Source organism: Girardinichthys multiradiatus, chromosome 22, assembly GCF_021462225.1.
Source record: "Girardinichthys multiradiatus isolate DD_20200921_A chromosome 22, DD_fGirMul_XY1, whole genome shotgun sequence".
In the NCBI taxonomy this organism is placed as follows: Eukaryota; Metazoa; Chordata; class Actinopteri; order Cyprinodontiformes; family Goodeidae; genus Girardinichthys; species Girardinichthys multiradiatus.
The window spans coordinates 8,734,381-8,754,165 of NC_061814.1; the positions used below are offsets into that span (position 1 = coordinate 8,734,381).

Sequence of the window (19,785 nt, forward strand, 5' to 3'; positions counted from 1 at the left end):
ACAGTTTAAAATAATCTAAAGTTACTCTTTTTGTTAACTTGAACTATAAAAGATTTTAAATCATCACCCGATAACAGAGAGTGTAAATCCTTGATTCAAATTAATAATTTAGTGTTTTTTTTTGTTTTTACTTTATTGCCAACCAAAAGCAAGCAGTCGACATACAAACATTTTAAACCTGAGACTGAACTGGGGTTTCACATCAATATTCATATATAGATTCAATCTTCTATTTATCATTATGCAAGAAGGGGAAATATCCCAAACCTAGAAACGAAAAGAAAAAAGAAGTAACAATAATAATGATCAGAAAGTGGATTCATCCCTAAATAAGATAAGTCACAATAGGTTTCCAAAATTGTTCAAAGTTCTGTTGTAGTTGAGCCGTTAGTCGTTCCATTGTATACACGTGTTTAATCTTTTGTCTCCAGTGATCCATATTTGGTGAGTCAGGCTTCAGCCAGTTGACTGTAATCATCTTCCTTGCTGTCATTAGGAGAATATGTAGGAGAGTTCTTTGGTCATAAGTAAAATGTCAAGAATAGAAATTACAGGATCAATAATTTAGTGTTTTTAAATGTAAAGTTTTTAAATGGTTTATGTAATTAGGCATAAAAATACAATTATCCACAAATCCTGTGGATTGTTTACCGATTTTTAAGAGACAATAAGTGATTATAATTCAGTTTCACAGCGGAAACACTGTAAAATGACTAGATTATAGCTAGAACATTAGGTTTTGATCCCGGCTTGAGCTGTTTCTCGTTTTTTCTCCTCTCTCCTCGCCTAACAACTGATAGAACATGGTTGTCTGCATCAGCGAAATGTATGTACATGTATTTTCTAATGAGTCTCTATACTGTATTTTATGAAGTATAGTTGCTGTGACAAAATCTTCAGCTATAGTTTCATTTCTGTAAATAATGGCTTTTAATTCTGTGATAGGCGCATGTCTTCTACAGAGCAGTGAAGCTATGTCTTAATTTAATACAACTACAGTGGGAGGAGTTACCTGCTAGCATCTGTTATCCTCATGGCCATGTTCTAAATATTATGTCATAGTCCAAATGGTTTGAAGCATTTCAGGAATACTTGAACTAGCTAACTGTTCCCTACTAACAACTCAAAGTTGTCATCTGCTTTTAATGCTTTCTAATGCAAATATATTCATGTCTAATAACTGATAATAATAGTAATACTGGTGAAGGAGAAACACAATTTAAAGAGCTTTGTTTATCTTACTAAAGACTGAATAGATGCTATTAAGGTAGTGGTGCATAAACCAAAAGTTCTTGTGAAATTTTGATTTGTTTTAATGCTGGTAATTCACTGGTAATTTCAAGTTTCTCCAATTAAGATACTGGCTGTTTAGAAATACCTAATCCAACCCCAATTTACAAAACCAAATCACCCCTTTATTCCTGCTGTTTTTTGTCAATTGACTGAGTGCTACTTTTCCCGGCTTTACCGTTATTTGGTCATATACACTTGGAATTTGTTTGGAAATAAGGTGTTTTTGAAGCCTCTCAAAAATCCCTAATGTGTATCATATGCTACAGTTTTATCAAGAACTACATAGACAACATGCATAGCTTATGTTGTCTTGGTTGTGTTAGTCTACACTAAGTTCAAACCTTAAAAAAATTGAGCCAGATTGATTAAATTCAAATGTGGCACAAATCTGTTGTCACTGAAGCCTCATTCTTCTGAAGAGTAAACTGCAAGTGTTTTTGTAAGGATGAATTCCCCAGTTTTGTTTTGGGGGTTGTAGTTATGCACCTCCGAGCTCGACAGCATTTTTGTTTTTTACATTTTGCATCTTTTCAAAAAAAACAAAACAACTACTCAATCAGTTTGCTTCCTAAATGACTCAACTCCCTGAACTAATCTCATTCAAACTACAAAATGAGCAGCATGTCACCAGCACAAGAAAATTCATAATCTGTGTAAAAATAGCCCATATTTCAGCAATTTTATTTAGGTATAATGAGTTTTGTATTTAACATCAGCTCTAGCCTAATTTTATAGGTCTGAGCTAGATCACAGTTTCTAGGAACCGGAGCCAATGTTGAGTTCACAATGTTTAAACCTATTTTTTCATGATAAAGCATTTCCTGTCACGGTTAACTTAATATTGGACCTCAGAATGCAGACGAGTAGATGGTAAGTGAAGAAAAGGTTTAATTACAAAAACTCACTCAGCAGGAGGCAGGAACAAAACAAACGGGCAGGCAAGACAGGCATGATCAAAAAATAAGACTTGAACATCAAATTTGTTCAAGCATGAGAGTGAAAGATGTTTCCGCAATGACTAACTGAACAGGTGTGAATATATAGCATGAAAACCAGATGGAGCAAGGGGATAGATTAACTTGGACAGGTGAGCCGAATAAACTTAATTGACAGAACAAAACGTGGCTGCGGCAAAAACAGAGACTCTAACAAACTAGAAAAACGTGAAGCTAAAGCATAACCAGATCCGAAAAACCAAACTTTACAAAACATGAACAAGACGACAAAACAAAAGCATGACCAGGAAAATAAACAGAAACATGATTCAAAACTTGAACAGTGAAAAACATAAGGAAAAACCCCGAAACCAAAAACCAAACAACCCTACATCATGACATTTCCACTGTTAATGTCACCAAGGTCCTGCACAATTTAATGGAAAAAAAGAAAACAATTCTATCAGGATGGGGAAATGTAAAAAAACAACAAAAACAACAAGACTGTTCAATAATCTGCTTGCATATACAGGGGTTGGACAATGAAACTGAAACACCTGGTTTTAGACCACAATAATTTATTAGTATGGTGTAGGGCCTCCTTTTGCGGCCAATACAGCGTCATTTCGTCTTGGGAATGACATATACAAGTCCTGCACAGTGGTCAGAGGGATTTTAAGCCATTCTTCTTGCAGGATAGTGGCCAGGTCACTACGTGATACTGGTGGAGGAAAACGTTTCGTGACTCGCTCCTCCAAAACACCCCAAAGTGGCTCAATAATATTTAGATCTGGTGACTGTGCAGGCCATGGGAGATATTTAACTTCACTTTCATGTTCATCAAACCAATCTTTCACCAATCTTGCTGTGTGTATTGGTGCAATGTCATCCTGATACACGGCACCGCCTTCAGGATACAATGTTTGGATGCACATGGTCCTCAAGAATGGTTCGGTAGTCCTTGGCAGTGACGCGCCCATCTAGCACAAGTATTGGGCCAAGGGAATGCCATGATATGGCAGCCCAAACCATAACTGATTCACCCCCATGCTTCACTCTGGGCATGCAACAGTCTGGGTGGTACGCTCTTACTGGTGCAATGTGCAATCAATGAAGACTGGCTACCAGGCTGGTCCAATTTAGCCATGAAACCTCCCACACTAAAATGACAGGTGTTGCAGTTTCATTGTCCAACCCCTGTATGTGTACACTCTTAAAATAATACTCACACTCTGGGCAGTACTGCTTGAATTTTACGTGATAACGGACCCAACAACTCTCAGAGGTCTGGAGTAAGAAGTAAGGTTGAAGACAGAATCCATTTCTTCTAAAGAAATCTTCTGGGAAAATGTGTTATACTCTGATGGAAACAACGTTTAAATTTTTTTGGTGAGTTTAGCACAAGCTACACCTGAAAAAATATCATAACTACATTGAAATATGGTGTAGGCAGCATCATGCACAGGGGTTACTTTTATTCCAATGGATGTCGTTTATGAACAGTTTCCATTATTGGTTTGCCCAAAAATCTTAGGCGTCTGCTAGAAAGCTCAAGATGAAAAATTATTTTTTGTATTGACATCACAGTGACCCCAAGCACACATCAAAATGACCAAACAATGGATTCACCTGTAGGCTGCACGGTGGCGGAGTTGGTAGCACTGTTGCCTTGCAGCAAGAAGGTCCTAGGTTCCTGGCTGGGGGTCTTTCTGCATGGAGTTTGTATGTTCTCCCCATGCATGTGTGGGTTCTCTCCAGGTACTGTGGCTTCCATGACTGCTAGGTTAATTGGTCCCTCAGTTGCCGTTAGGTATGAATGGGTGTGTGCGTTTTTGTTTGTCCTGCGTTGCGTGTCTCTTTGTTGCCTCCAATGGACTAGTGACCTGTCCAGGTTATACCCCGCCTCTTGCCTACAGACTGCTAGAGATAGGAACTAACTCCCCCTCGACCCAGTACAGAAGAAGCGGGCATAGAAAATGGACGGATGGATGGATCAGATCTCAGACCAAAACCAGGAAAGGACCGTGGATTGTGGCAGCCCAGCCTGAATGTAAAGACATTTCTGCTAAATCTTTCTACATTCTCTTAAGGAAATTTAATGAAAAAAAACATGTTTTATATGACAAAAATCTGGCATTTACACTTTTTTAAATCTATACATATGTTTACAGTTCGTCCTGGAGTTATTTGTTATCACGTACATATTCTTGTGCCATCACAATGTGTGTCTCTATCTGCAGTATGAATAGTTAAGATTTTTCAAAACTCCCAGATCCACTGCTGACATTACAGTCCCTGTCCCTTGAAGCCTAATCAATAAAGCACCGTGTTAGATTGGAAACTTGAGGACGTGCCTACAAGAATTTATTGATTGCTCCTTTTTTTCCGCTGCTCTCTCATTGTTTTCTGCTCAAGCTCTTCCGTTCAGGCTGAGATCAAAGGTTTTGTCCTTGAGGTGCACAGTTCCAGACTGAGTTACGCTCTGAGAGAAGGATTCATCCTGCTGGGGATTTGTGTTTTCACTGACCCTGTCTTTTCTCTGTACACTTTTATTTTTCAAAAAGAGACTACAGTGATGTACATGGAAAAATTTTTTGTCAAATATGGCTGAGGTCCAGGAGAAAAGGCTGTAAAAAAGGTATATCTCTGTATTATGAAAAAAGGATTTTATGATTTAGTGATAACTATCAGCTTCCATTTTGAAATATTTTACACAATGACCCAGGTGCAGGCTAAGATCCTTTTAGGGAAGATCAAAAGAACACTTATATTCATTGACTCAACCTTGTAAAATTTCTGCTCCCAATGGGGCTACGTGTCGGCTGGCGATTTAATTTTCTACGCAGTTTAAAAGATGACAGATCCAGCTGTGGACCCGTTGGCAGCTTGATTTCACCAGCAGCCGCAACAACAGGTTGTCAGTCCAAGTCCTGGCTGCGGCACCATGAGCCAAGAAAATCATTTAGTAAAGGTGACCAGATTTGAGTCCCTCTGAGAGGCCTTTGATTGGATGTGAAGTGGAGTGGTGATTCATCTTTGTTAATAAATGTGGCTGACAGCTGAAATCAGCAGGAGGGAACATGTGCCAGGTCTGCCTCCCGCCAGTGCTTTATATTGCATGCAGATATGGACTATTACATTTTCACATGCAGCTACAGACACCTACACAGATGGTTATGTATGAATTTATGTGCTGAGACAGTTCAGCAAGACTCAGCTGAGGAATGTGTACAGCAATACTTACAAGGTAAAAGAATGATCTTAGATTTTCTGTTTTATTTCTGCTGATCCTTTGAATATAATCAAGCATACAAACCAACCAGTAGCTTTAACTGCTTAAACCCTGTCTGGAAATGCAAAAAGTGTTGTTTTGACTTATTCTTTTTTTGATAAGACAGAAAATTAGCTGTGTAATATTAATGTGATGGTCTCATCGCAAAAGAAATCCGTATTCGAAGAAGTCAGTAGAGGTGGTTTAGGCATCCGTTCAGATGCCTCCTGGACACATTTATTTGTAGTCTACACGGCAGACCCACATGTAACCGAAGGGGCCATGTACTCTCTGGCCCCAGAACACATTGGGATCCCCAGCAATGAGCGTTATAGTGTCTCTGGCGAGAGAGATGACTGGGTTTCTGGACCTGTTAGCCCAAGGGCCCAATCTCAGATAAGGATAGGAAAGTGGATGGATGGTTCTGGATGGATGGATGGATGGATGGATGTTTTTTTCTATTTAAACAAACTATTTATTTAAAGTGTATGGTCAGCAACAGGTCCCAATTGGAGCCTGAGACGAGTGTAACACCAGGCTTTGCTTGGAGGTATGATTAAACAGGAACAAGGACCTTCAGCAAGTAGAGTTACATTTCTAGACCCAAAGATTCTTTGAAAAAAGTGTCATAATTTGGTCAAGCATTATAACAAAGCATAACCCAGAAGCTAGTAAAACACTTGTCAGTGGTGGGATTTGTGTCTATCTCCTCCATCTTCCACTTCTCCTGCCCTTTTAAAATAACTTTGTGTTAGGAAAAGCCTCTTGCGTTGATATTTTGTATAATGGTTGTTTTACCCTTGATAGCAGTTTGCAGGCAATGCTTGTTTAAAGGTATCAACGGAGGAACAGAAAGGTACACCGGAGTCTCGAATCTGTGCATAAAATAAAACTCAAAGAAATAACAAGTATTAGAGAGGTCAAAAGCAAACCAAATTTCTACTCATTTTCTGGTCTGCATGTGAGCTTGACTGTTTACTGTCTGACGATGTCATGCTAAACTGGCAGAGCAAAACACAATGTGGTGACCCTGGCAGGTGCTGTAAAGCCATGTGCTTGTGTTAATCTGCTGTTTTAAGCTCTCAGCTGCACACAGTCACATCACAATATTAACTAGCCTCGGGTCGAGCCATCAGGGAGTTTTATTGGTCCAGTAGTTTCTTAATAATGTTCTTAACCAAAGACAACTGTTCTGTGCTAGAATATAGTTTCATACAGTTTCATTAATCTAAGGGGAATTTGTAAAATTGTGCTTTGTCCCTTGTTTAAAATAGCCTTATTCTCAGTGTTGAAGAACAATCACTGTTTGCCCCAAAACTTTATCAACAATACTTTTAAAGGCAAGCTGTGTTACACTTTTTACACAATTTGAAACAGATTTCCTGTAAGATTTTTAATGAAATGCTTTGGATAAAAATCACAGCAGAACAAATATTTGGACACATTTAACGTCACATACTTTACATTTCCCTTATCCCCTCTTTGAGGGAAAAACGCAGTTTAAATTGTGCTTTTAATTGGTGATGGTTGGTGAAGAACAGGACTACATACATGTATTACAGATTTGTGAGGCTTTGATGAGCCCTGGAATTTATTGCTGCTCTATTCATCCAGGATTTCTGTAAGTTATGAAAGATTAATGATACATTTGTTTCAGGGCACTGCTTTCTAGTAGTTTTTTGGATTTCCTTTGGAATAATTTTTGAGTTGCTCTACTTCCAACTGCTGTCAGATACTAAAGAAAACTGTCTTTGCCTGCGGTTCCAGACCTTTGCCGTGATTGAAATGTTATGTCAAACTACAGCTGTTCTGTCGTTGACAGCTGTGATATTCTCACTCCTTATGGATTGAAGTGCAAAGATTTTTCTTGGTATTGAAACTTTACCCCAGTACACGTGGAAGGTGTTTTCTATTGAAGCTAGTACAAATTAAAGTGGGTTATAAAACTATTAATAGCCCCTGATCTTTTCTCATTTTGCCGTGTTGCAATCATAAACTTCAGTATATTTAGTATTTTTGTGAAAGACCAATACAAAATAGGGACAAAAAAAAGGTTTCTAATTATTTACATATAACATTTGAAAAGAGTTGTGTGCATTTGTATTCAGTCCTTCTGAGTCAATACTTTTTCAAACCACCTTTTGTTGCACTTACAGCTACAAGTTTGTTGGACCCAGTACACCTAGAAACAGATGTCTGTATGAATTATTCTGTGTAAAACAGCTCAAACTTTGTTGGAACAGATAACGAGTGTCTGTAAGCCACAGGCTTTAGGTTATGGCATGGATTCTTAATTGGATTCAGATATGGACCTTAACTGAACCTTGCTAATACTTAAACACAAATAGGTCCTGACCATTGCATTGTAGATTTGGTTGTATGTTCAGGTCCTTTTCTTCTGCAGGAAGTCCTAGTCTGAAGCAGGTTTTCTGCCAGAATTGCCTTTAGTCCCACCAACCCATCAGGCATAATAATCTTCCCTGTAAAAAAGCACCCCCAAAGTATCATGCTGCCCTCACCATGTTTCACAGTGAGTATGATGTGTCCAGGGTAGTGTGTTGTGTTAGTTACCCACCACACACACTCACACACATAGCATCTATGCTTAAGCACCTTCTTCCACTTGTTCACTGAATCCCCTTCATGGACTGTAGCAAAATGCAAATTGTTTTTCTATTTTCTTTCTTTCAATGATGGCCTTTTTATTGCCAGTCTCCCCTAGAGGCTTTGGTTCCACTTTGCTTATCAATGAAGACATTTTAAATGTAATTATATTAAAAGGGAAGAAAAACTTTTTGTAAAAAAATATATTTACATGATATATATTAGTGCAAATATATATGGTATTGATCTGGGTATTCTAACTGTTAAGTGTTCAGCAAAGAGACAGCCTGGGAGAAGGAACTATGTCTGTGGCGGCTGGTTTTAGCAGACAACGCTCGGTAGATCTGACCCGAAGGTAAAAGTCTAAACAGTTTGTGTCCAGGAAGTGTGGGGTCCGGAGAGCTTTTAGCTGCCCTTTCCCTGACCCTAGACCTGTACAACTCCTGGATGGAGAGTAGGTCAACCCTGATGATCCTCTCTGCAGACTTAATTCTTTTTTGCAATTTCCTGTTTTGTGGATGAGTTGTACTTCTTGAGTTGCTGTAGGAAGTACAGTGTCTGCTGTACCTTCATCCAAATAGTGTCTACATGTGAGGTCTCAAGATCAGGTCTCAAGAAATGGTGGTTCCTAGGAACCAGAAGTGATCCACAGCAGACACAGTGTTGTTGAGGATGGTGGGGGGAGGCAGTGTGGGTGTCTACCGTCATCTCCACAGTCTTGAGTGGGTTAAGCTCCAGGTGGTTTTGACTGCACCAGTCAACCAGTCAATCCACCTCCTGTCTATGCAGACTCATGGTTGTCTTGGATTAAACCAATGATAGTGGTGTCATCAGCAAAATTCGGGAGTTTCACAAATAGGTCCACTGAGGTGCAGTCATTTCTGTAAAGAGAAAATAGGAGTGGGGAGAGAACACAGCCCTCTCGCGTGCCATCCTTGATGAATCGTGGCGTGCACAATTAGAAGTTATTCTGTTAACAGACATTTCCTTGTGAGCTATGGTTCTCTGCAGCTCCTCCAGAATTATCATGGACCTTTTGGCTACTTCTCTGTCGGTAGCTTTAGGAGGACAGCCGTTTCATGTTAGGTTTGCGGGTAGTTTCTAAGGGGAATTTGTTTTGCCGTTTTTGCTATGAATCAGAAAAAGGCGGACCCAAGATTCAGCCAGACACAGTACTGAAAGTTTAAAAGGTTTATTCAGCCACAGGAAAACGTCACACAGGTAACGCTCCTCACAGCTTCCAGGAATCACTGAGGCAGAAAGAGGGATTAGTGACTTGTAGTCTCTCCAGATTTTGCAAGGATCAGAAAAGCCACTAACCTGCTTTTGTCTTGAGTGGAACTTGAAACCCAGAGGGGAAACCTCAGTGGGCGGCAGGCGGTGATCTCAACAACACAGGTAAGAAGTGACTCCAGGCTGAATAATCTGAGGGCTAGGCTGGCTCAATAATCCAAGGACAGAAACAGGGTCAACGATTGGAACAAGAGGCGTCAGGCAAGGGGCAGGCAGAGGCATAAACCAGATGCAGGAAACAAGATCGACAACCAGAATGCAAATTGTCCGACAGGGAGCAGGCAGATGCATAAATCCAAAAAGCAAGGCAAGGTCAAGAACAATGATCAGACAGGAAGGAAGGCTGGATATCTACTCACACAATGGCTTTCAAAAATCTGGCACTGTCTGCTTGTCAGAGTCAGTATATATTAGGGAAGACACAGGTGCTTGGCATTCCACAGATTGCACTACACTGCAGCAGCCACCAGGTGCATCTAATCTGCTGATTGCAGCCAGGGAGACAGGGTAGAGCAGACGTGCCAGAATCATAACAGTTTTTTGTTGGGTATCATAGTAAATGAGGTTGAAGACATTTGCATGGCATGCCTTTCAGGTTTTTATTTGTGAAAATGTTGGAATCCATGGATCATTTCCCTTCCTTCATGTTCATGTACTATTTTTTGTTGGTCTGTCTTGAAGCCATTATAAAATGCATAACATTTTGCACTGCTGGTATTGCTCTTGAATGAATCCTAATCCTATAGAAATTCTTGCTTCCATAAACTACAAGCAGTAGGAATGTCCTCTTGTTTGCGCTGCACTTTTTGCACTCTAGTTGATTGAAAGTGGAATTCACAAGCTTTCCCATGTGCTCATATTTCTTAACAGCCGCAGCGCCCCCGATGAATGCAGCCTCTAACTAACCAACAACTTTTCTACAAAGAATCACAGCTTTTCTCCATTCGTCTGTCCCTTTTCTTTTGATCATGGAGCAGTAGCATGCCTGAACAGCAAATAAGGCCTTGAACCCCTCTTCCCCCCAACCACCCCCCAGCAGTAAATGAATGTGCACAACTACGCCAGAGCACACACAGTCCTATTGTTACTAATACTCAGAAAAGGACTGAGATGAGCTTTTGCTCTGAGCCAGTCTTTAGCTCTCAAAGATGTTAAACGAGGGCATTGATACATACATTTGCATTTGTTTCATCCATAACCATCATTCTAGCTTAAATCCTATAACTGCCCCCCTCCCCCCCAATTTGCCAGACAGTTTCATAGGCGGCTGTTCTTGTGCTTGTTTCACATGAGGCTAGCGTGACTGTTCAATCGATTTGCCTTTGTGTACTCTCTCTTCACACATAAGTGGTCTAAACAGTGATCTATCACAACTCCAATTGTGCAGTTTGTCAATTGGCAATTTAGGTGAGCAGCGCTCAGATTGTTCTTTAGTTGCGGCTGGGCTCCTAATTTGCCAACATGTCAGTTGTGGAAGACTGCGCTGAGCAGGTACAGAGCTGCTGTGATTGTGTTCATTAAAGCGCTGAGAGCTTCTCCTCATTATGTCTGCTGCGGAGAAAGAACTATACTCCCTGCTGATGTTACAGACTAAAGTTCCTCTTTTTTTACTCTCCTCTGTGGTATGCTCAGCTGTGTTGGATTCCTTCCCACTGTGCAACCTAAAATCATAAGACACCTTGCTCCTTTCTGCTTTTTTGTTCTCCTTCTGTCTTTGCCACCTTTTCCTTGAAAAAACACAGAATGTTACTTTGTCCTTCCAACAAACTGACCCTGTTCTTCTGTGAGATTTCCCCTTTGAGATTTGACCTGTGGGTTTCCCCTGTTCTCTTCTGGTGTCTTGACCTCCTTGTGAACCCTAGTGAGCCCCGGTGGATTTTGACTTGGTGGTCCTGAGTGAACCACATCTTTTACAGAGGGTGGGGAACCATGGAGCAGCTCTGCCACTTCAGCCCCAGGCATGGGGGCTGCCAAGGGCAGAGTGTCCCAGGGAAGAGAGGCTATTCTGGGCAGAGGGAGCCCCTCCTCCACAGAGCTTCAGGATCCTAGTAGAAACAGGAGAGCTCATCCCAATTGGGCCATACTCGGTAAAGAAAGCATGTTGTGTCTTTATGTGTCTGATGATGCATGATTGTTTTGTTGAAGTAGCCTGAGTCTGAGTCAGAGACGTTACAAAAGAACAAAGACATTGTCAAAATTTATAACTAATGCTACATTGTCAAAGCCTGATTTATAGTTCATGTGTCACAAGTCGTAAAGTGTTGATTTTGATTCATTTGTTTTAACCCATAAAGACACCTGTTTTAGTGGTTTTGTACTCTTGGTTAATGTTACGTTCTTAGCTGCAGCCCATGCTAATTAAGCTGAGTTCAGGCTGGCTAAGCTGGCTTTGTATAAATAAACTGATCTGAGGTAAATTGAATCAAAATCTAGAAATAAGGCAAACTGTGGTTATATCAGTTTCAAGTAAACCTGTCCCACTTATTATCCTTGTTAAAAGTTTCAATGACAGCTGCAGTCCATCTGTCCAGTTTGCCAAGAGAGAAAACAACCATTTCCTCATCAGTAGGATCTCCAAAGCAGATTCAATTCAATTCAGTTTTATTTATATAGCGCCAATTCACAACACATGTCGTCTCAAGGCACTTCACAACAGTCAGGTACATACATTCCAATTAATCGTAACCATTGAACAGTGCAGTCAGAGTTAGTTATTTATTCAAATTGGATAAAAAGTTTTCTATCTAAAGAAACCTAGCAGATTGCGTCGAGTCAGAGACTTGTAGCATTCACTCCTCCTGGATGAGCATGTAGCGACAGTGGACAGTCACCGGCGATGACTTTGCAGCAATCCCTCATACTGAGCATGCATGTAGTGACAGTGGAGAGGAAAAACTCCCTTTTAACAGGAAGAAACCTCCAGCAGAACCAGCCTCAGTGTGAGCGGCCATCTGCCACGACTGACTGGGGGTTTGAGAAATGTGTTTCTCTGTTCAACAACCCAAGAGAAGAGAGGGATAGATGGATGGAGGAGGAAGCAAGAGTCAAGCTAAAGCTTGGGGAACAAAGAACCAGAGGGAATGTCAGGCTTTGATGTTCCCACTATGCCATTTTGGGTTATGAATTTCCATTTTAAAGGGCAGTTGGTCTGTGTGACTGCTACATTAGTTTTATGGCCAAAAACAGCTCATTGGAGGCTGTGATGGCAGGAGGGAAATCATTCATTTTACATCACGATCTGAGAAGTCGACCTGCTACGTGTTTGAATGAATTTTATGTTACGATTCACTGCATTTGGGGTTAATAAACATCCTGCATCCACATGTGGTCTCTTCACCTACTTGGGCCTTTACATATTCTCAGGTTGGACCGAGAAGGCATTTATCACTCAGGAAAGCAAATCCATGTGCACAGAGCATCATCTCTGTGTGCGCAACCAATCAGAAACAGAAATGCGCTCTCTTTGGCACACTCTTTTTGCTGCAGGTCTTGCTGAAGGGAGAGTTACATCAATGAGGCCGTGAGTTTGAATCACGATTTCCGCGAGCGGAATAAAACCTGCAGGGCAGAACATGTTTTATTCGCTTGATTTCACTTCTTCACTTACCTGTTTTAATACCAATTTTTAATTCAGAGGTTTCAGAGGATTCTTTTTAACCAAGTAATTAAGCAATTACTCTTTTGGTTGCTGTTTTGCAAAAAGACATTTCATTTATTTTGCAGCTGTTTGTGCTTTTTTCTTTTCAAAGAGATCAAAAAAGATGAAGCAGCAAGAGACACCTCAGTGTTCCTTAAAGTCGCTTTTTAAAATTGTAGACAACATCATATATTCATTATTTACAACAGTAACCAATAATTCAGCCACCTCAAAGTTAATCTTTCTAATAGTTTTATGAAGACAAACTTGTAAAAGTGACAGAACAATGGTGTGTGGCATTTTTGCCTTAGTGAGGCCGTGTTGTTTTTCCATCAGTTTAAATGTGAAAAATGGTTGTAGAAACTGTCAGTTTTCTTTAATTTTTACAGTTTCCTGGAAAACTGATTCAATGAGCAATAAAAGTTTTAAAATAAGCTGTGTGAGGGCTGCCCATCATTCACTTGTATCACAAAAATATTCATAAAGATATTACCACAAGTCAACAATTCATGCTCGCAGTGACTGAGTGAGGAATCCAGATGGTTAGATGGAAGCAGTAAAAATAAATCTACTACATTTTAAGGGTAATTGGAGACCTGTACTTTTGAAGATTTTATAGCACTTTAATGGTAACAATGGCATATTTAATAAATTATAATGTCTTTATTTTTGTTAGTATCTGTTTATCACTCACAGCCAATAAAAACATGACATTTAAAATCAGAATATGAGATCAGACCAATAAAAAAAACATTTTTAATGCGGAAATGTGGCCTTCATAAAAGGTATGTTTAATACCTGCCTAAAGGTTGTTAATTTCAAAAGGTACTTTTAATCTGACAAACGGGCCTCAGCGGAAAACACATTTTTATTTGTATAATATGGTTGTAACAGAAGCCAATAGATAAAAAGCTGTCACAGATGATTCAGCATTTTTCGTTGTAAAGTAAAACAGACTTTGCTTTTAGAGTCTAATCTCTGATGTGACTGCTACACTCCAATTTGGCCACAGTAAACATAGAATTTACTTATTTAACACATTCTTCAGCACATTACAATGCAACTCCCGAATTTCTGATCACAGGCTAAAAAGACTGAGAGTAAAAAAAAAAATCATGCAAACAAAATGGGAAAAAAGTACCAGTAACTGGCCGCCCTGAATTTTAAAGATCAGTAACGTCGATAGAAAAACCCGTATTGGTCAATCTCTATTCACATATGTGTCAACTTGGCTTTAATCAAGTAGCAACCAGTATTCAAAGACATCCTTTCAAAGACTCCAGAAAAGCTGGAGTACTATTATACATGGACACTTTAAAAAATGTTTGTCTGTCTGTTTGAAAGGAAAATATAAAGGAATAACCGGTGACTCAAGATTATTGCACCTCAATGTAACCTAAAGGTGTGAAAGTACAACACCTGCAGTGTAGTGAATGTTGTACCTGCTCCTAAATCAGTTCTGAAACACTCTAGGGACAGCACTCCTACTGACATGTAGACATGTTCAGAGGTAATCCTGAATCCAACATTAGCTGTGTACACAAATAGTTCTGTGGTTTAATGGAAGATTGGCTTTCAGCCCTAATTCTTTACTGTGTATGTGTGTGTGTATGTGTGTATGTGTGTTGTTGCTGCCAAGAGAGGACTGTCAGAGGTTTATAACCAACAAAGAGAGGTTTATTTTTGGAAAATCAGGACATTTTCCTGGTCCTCACGTTTTTCATGCTGTTTTTGAGTTAGGGGTTAGGTTAATGACTGAGGTGAGAACTGAGTTCAGGTCAGGTTTAGTGTTGGGTATGTACTGGTATTGGTTAGATTTACAATTAGGGTACAGGGTTAAGTCATAGACGTGAATGGAAAATGAATGGAAGTCAAAGCAAAGTCCTTGTAAAGATAGAAAGACAAGGATATGTCTGTGTTTTGTGGCAGTGCGTGTTTGATGCATTTGTGTACCCTCAGGGATGCGTGCGTTAAGATTAATTAAAAACTTCAATCCCTCCGCTCTGCAACAGGAATATGGATGCCTCCAAGGCATCAGCTGTAAATATTGCTTCTGCAAGATTGTCTCTAAAAAAGATCTAGTGTCCCAGGTAATAACGAGTGTTTTATTTTGATACTGTGTATCAAAATAAAACACAGGCATCGCTGTAAAGCCAAGTTATATCTTGTGGTTATAGATTTTTCACAGAACAATAATATACTCTTTTAGGAATCTTAACAGAAGATACAAAGATGAAGAAATATATATCTTGAAAACAATGGTTAAAAAAAGCCTCCAGTTGGCATATTTTCATCAAAAATACGTTAAACATGAATGTTGCTTCAGGAAGCCCTGTTGGGCACGTTACCCAAGAGAGCCCAGAATCTCTGCATCAAGGATTATCACAGATGAAGTCAGAGCGTCTTTCATATCATAATGACACCTGTCATTAGATTGGAAGAGAAGTCAAAGTGCTCTGAAGACCGTAAACCCAACCAGACTAATTTAGAATGGAGGATATCCATGTTTAAACCACATGAGCTGCCATGAGAAATGTTCTTCACTTTTATTCCCTTTTAGCCGCTTTTTCCCCATTCGTGAAATTTGGCATGTGGACAAAAGCTTCACTTCAGATTAAAAGGGTCCCAGTTGGAAAGCAGCTTCACCCTTTGTCTGGCAGGCCAAAAGTCTTTCTTCTATATCAAGGACAATCGCACCTTTTCAGTGAAACAATATAAAATGGGTTCTTTGTGCAAGAAGACCTGTTGGGCAAAGAAGCCAAGTTCTGGAGTTGCCTGGCAGGTAATACTTTTGGATAACATCCAGAATGAAAGGGAAAAACAGGAAAAATGTGTTTGTTTTGTTTATGGGGCTTTTCTTTCTGCATACTCACAGTTTGAACTGAGAAATTTACTTTAAGCTATGTAGAGTTTTAAGGAAGTGGCTTGAAATTTGACTAGTTATTGGTTACTAAGTGATCTTCAAACTTAAATGAAGGTGCAACATAGAAGTTTCCCAGTGCTTGCATACACTGATTACTGTATTCTAAGATTAAATGTAAATTAAAAGTAAAACATGTACATTTGGGATTAAAGATTAGGCATTCAAATGATCAGCTATTTATTGAAGCATATTAGGTTTTAAAGGTATTGTGACTTATGATTAGGTCTTAACACCAGAATTAATTTATCGTTAATGGTAATGAAAATGTTAACCTGTGTTGGATCCACTCCTTGGAGAGGAGATTCTGACATTTGTATTCCAGTTTGGTTTTACAGTAGACACCAGTATTAGTGGGAGGGGAGTATTTTAATATTTTCTTGCCTTGGAAATGTTTTTCTTTCCAGTCTTCCTCCAACATTTTGATCAACCTTTGCTAAATTAACAGCTTTCTTTTCATTTTTCCAAGGTGTCACATTAAAGTTCTGATCATACTCTCAAACGATCAGCACCGGAGACTCTAATGAAATTTGACTCCCACTATCTGTTTATGGAGAAATGTCTGTGATTGTATTTGAGTTGCACGACCAGTAATCTATTCAGCTGTTAGTGGGAGGGCAAAGAGAGCAGCTGAAACAGCAGTCCTTAAATTTTTCGACGTTTAAAGCAAAGCACACTTATTGTATTGCAGGATAACTGCATTTTTCTATAGGTTTCGATGTGTCACAATCAGAATTATGAAAGAGTCATATTAGAACAGAAAGTAAACATGAATACCATTGTCAACAGGAGCAACACATGAATTTTACCAAAGACTGTAGCTAAATATGTCAAGTCAGACATACACTCCTGATCAAAATCTTTAGACAACTTGAAAGCATTGCAAGTTTTTCTGTCTCGAGGTTTTATGTGTCTCTCTATGTTTAATCTCTCTAATGCACTTCATGTTACACCTGGTTGTATGGAAGTGCTCTACAAATAAAATTTGATTGATTTTTCTAGGAGAATAAAGTCCATCTTTTTGGACCATCCTGCATTTTTTTCTGATCAAAATCCAATTACAATCGTTAGAATGGATGTCATACAGGTTTACAAAAAATGGACAGTTGTTCTAGATGGTGAATGTCCTTCATGAAGCCATCTTGACCACATGGAGCAATTTTCACACCAGCCTTTAGGAAACATCAAGCATGTGTAAATAACTTTTTTAAGTGGTTAACCATAGTAGCTTTGACACATTCAGCTATTGTTTTTGTTTTTTTTGGCTATGGTCTAAACTTTTGATCAGTTTATGAACAGTCTAAGTTTAAATGTCCCTTTCAATAAATTGGCCATTATTTTTTTGTCTTTTGCTTCCATTTGTTGTTTTTACAGTTTGAAGCTCTGCTTGCAAATTGGCATTTCTAGCGGCACAAATGCAAATACTTGTAACATTTTTCCTGGTCTTATAATTCTGATCAGGAATGTAATGTTAGAAATAAATAATCAGAATGTTATTGCAGCCTAATTACCCACGTTAACCCCGTGCTGGAGATCTAAATTACAGGCCACAGACATTCAACATAAGAGGCAAGAAAATTGATAACAGGCTCCTGAATATCCTTGTGTAAGAGAAATGGGATATTCAATTCAGTTCAATTCAGTTTTATTTATATAGTGCCAGTTCGCAACACATGTCGCCTCAAGGCACTTCACAAAAGTCAGGTACGTACATTCCAATTAATCCTAACCATTGAACAGTGCAGTCAGATTCAGTTATTTATTCAAGTTGGATAAAAAAGTTTTTCTGTCTAAGGAAACCCAGCACATTGCATCGAGTCATTGACTTGCAGCATTCCCTCCTCCCAGATGAGCATGTAGAGACAGTGGACAGTCACTGGCGTTGACTTTGCAGCAATCCCTCATACTGAGCATGCATGTAGTGACAGTGGAGAGGAAAAACTCCCTTTTAACAGGAAGAAACCTCCAGCAGAACCAGGCTCAGTGTGAGCGGCCATCTGCCACGACCGACTGGGGGTTTGAGAGAACAGAGCAGAGACACAAATAGAACAAAGAAGCACTGATCCAGGAGTCCTTTCTATGGGAAGGAAAAGTAAATGTTAATGGATGTAGCTCCTTTAGTCGTTTCACCTAGAAAGAAAGAACAGATAAACACTGAGCCAGTTTTCAAAGTTAGAGTCTGAAAGAGAGCACATAGAGTTAGTCACAGTAAAGCTCAGTCAATCATCAGTGGATCATCGGTAGAAGGTGAGCATTAAGTTGTTGCCAGCTGAAGCTTGGACGATTCCCTTCTCCAGAAAGGTGTCACAGGTAGACACAGAGGCAGGCCAGGTGTAGCTTCTAGGAAGAGAAAAGAGAGAACAAAGTTAAAAGCTGAAATAACAGCAAATAATGCAAAATTGGAGAGTAGTGTGAGAATGTAGCGAAGAGGGTGAAAGTGGTCATTATGTCCTCCAGCAGCCTAAGGCTATCGCAGCATAACTACAGAGATAGTTTCAGTTTAGATTATTTAATTAAACGGCGCTTATTTACAACAATGTCGTCTCAAGGCACCCCACAAAGGGTCGCACTGATGGTCATTGTTATACTAAAAACCACAAGGATTGGGATACCTCTCTCTGTCAGACTGATTATAACCATTGGAAAAGAGAGGGGGTCATACAGGTAGCAGAAATAGAGGGTGTGTTTGCACCTCAACCATAAGTGAGCCGGTTTAGGCTAAACGCTAAACCTGACTCCCCCTTACTCCAACCAACAGGGAGGGAAGAAGATGGAGGTAAAAAAATAAGGAAGATAGCTCAGGATAACCTAAGCCACTCCAACTATAAGCTTTATCAAAAAGGAAAGTTTTAAGCCTAGCCTTAAAAGTAGACAGGGTGTCTGCCTCACAGACTAAAACTGAGAGCTGGTTCCACAGGAGAGGAGCCTGATAACTAAAGAATCTGCCTCCCATTCTACTTCTAGAGACTCTAGGAACCACCAGTAAACCTGCAGTCTGAGAACGAAGTGCTCTGTTAGGAACATATGGAACAATCAGATCTCTGATGTATGATGGAGCTAGATCATTAAGGGCTTTATATGTGAGGACGAGAGTTTTAAATTCTATTCTGGATTTAACAGGGAGCCAATGAAGGGAAGCTAAAATAGGAGAAATATGATCTCTCTTTTTAATTTTCATCAGAACTCTTGCTGCAGCATTTTGAATCAACTGAAGGCTTTTAACTGCATTTTGTGGACATCCCGATGGTAAAGAATTGCAATAGTTCAGCCTTGAAGTAACAAATGCATGGACTAGTTTTTCAGCATCACTCCTGGATAGGATACTTCTAATTCTGGCAATATTCTGGAGGTGAAAGAAGGAAATCCTAGAAACCTGTTTAATATGGGATTTAAATTACATGTCCTGGTCAAAACACCAAGGTTTATTTTTTTACTTTATTACCGGAGGTCAATTTAATGCCATCCAGGTTAAGTGATATATTCACAATACTAATGTAGGCATGTAATACTGCTACATTATAGTGTGTTAATATTGTGTATCATATACCCTGTTTTGATTTGATTAACTTTTATAAAGTATAAGAGTGTAAGGCCAAGGCCTAATTTTAAATGTCGAGATTAGAATTAAGGACGATACAATTTTATCAAGGCATCCCTATTTCTGTGGCTAAATTCTGATCATAATGGGAGCTCTACCTATTGCTCAAATTCAAACTAAAAATGCCAAAGTAGAGAACCTTTAATGACTTTCTCTTCCACGAGGGATAGACAGTCGTTTTCTTGTGGCGTTTTCCACTTAAAGTTTGGCCACCTGCCAGCTATCTTTTGGATA

The 19,785-nt window shown here is 39.4% G+C and overlaps 1 protein-coding gene across 2 annotated transcripts in view; it reads left to right on the plus strand.

Moving 5' to 3' along the window:
* Positions 1-19,785, plus strand: part of gfra1a (gdnf family receptor alpha 1a) — a 172,882-nt gene that overhangs the window by 18,053 nt on the left and 135,044 nt on the right. The window contains exon 4 of one of the 2 annotated variants that reach the window (XM_047351810.1): positions 11,313-11,483. The exons of the other annotated variant lie outside the window; for it this stretch is intronic. Within the exon in view, the coding sequence (XP_047207766.1) occupies positions 11,313-11,483 (171 nt within the window). The remainder of the gene's footprint in view (positions 1-11,312; positions 11,484-19,785) is intronic. 2 annotated transcript variants of the gene reach the window in all.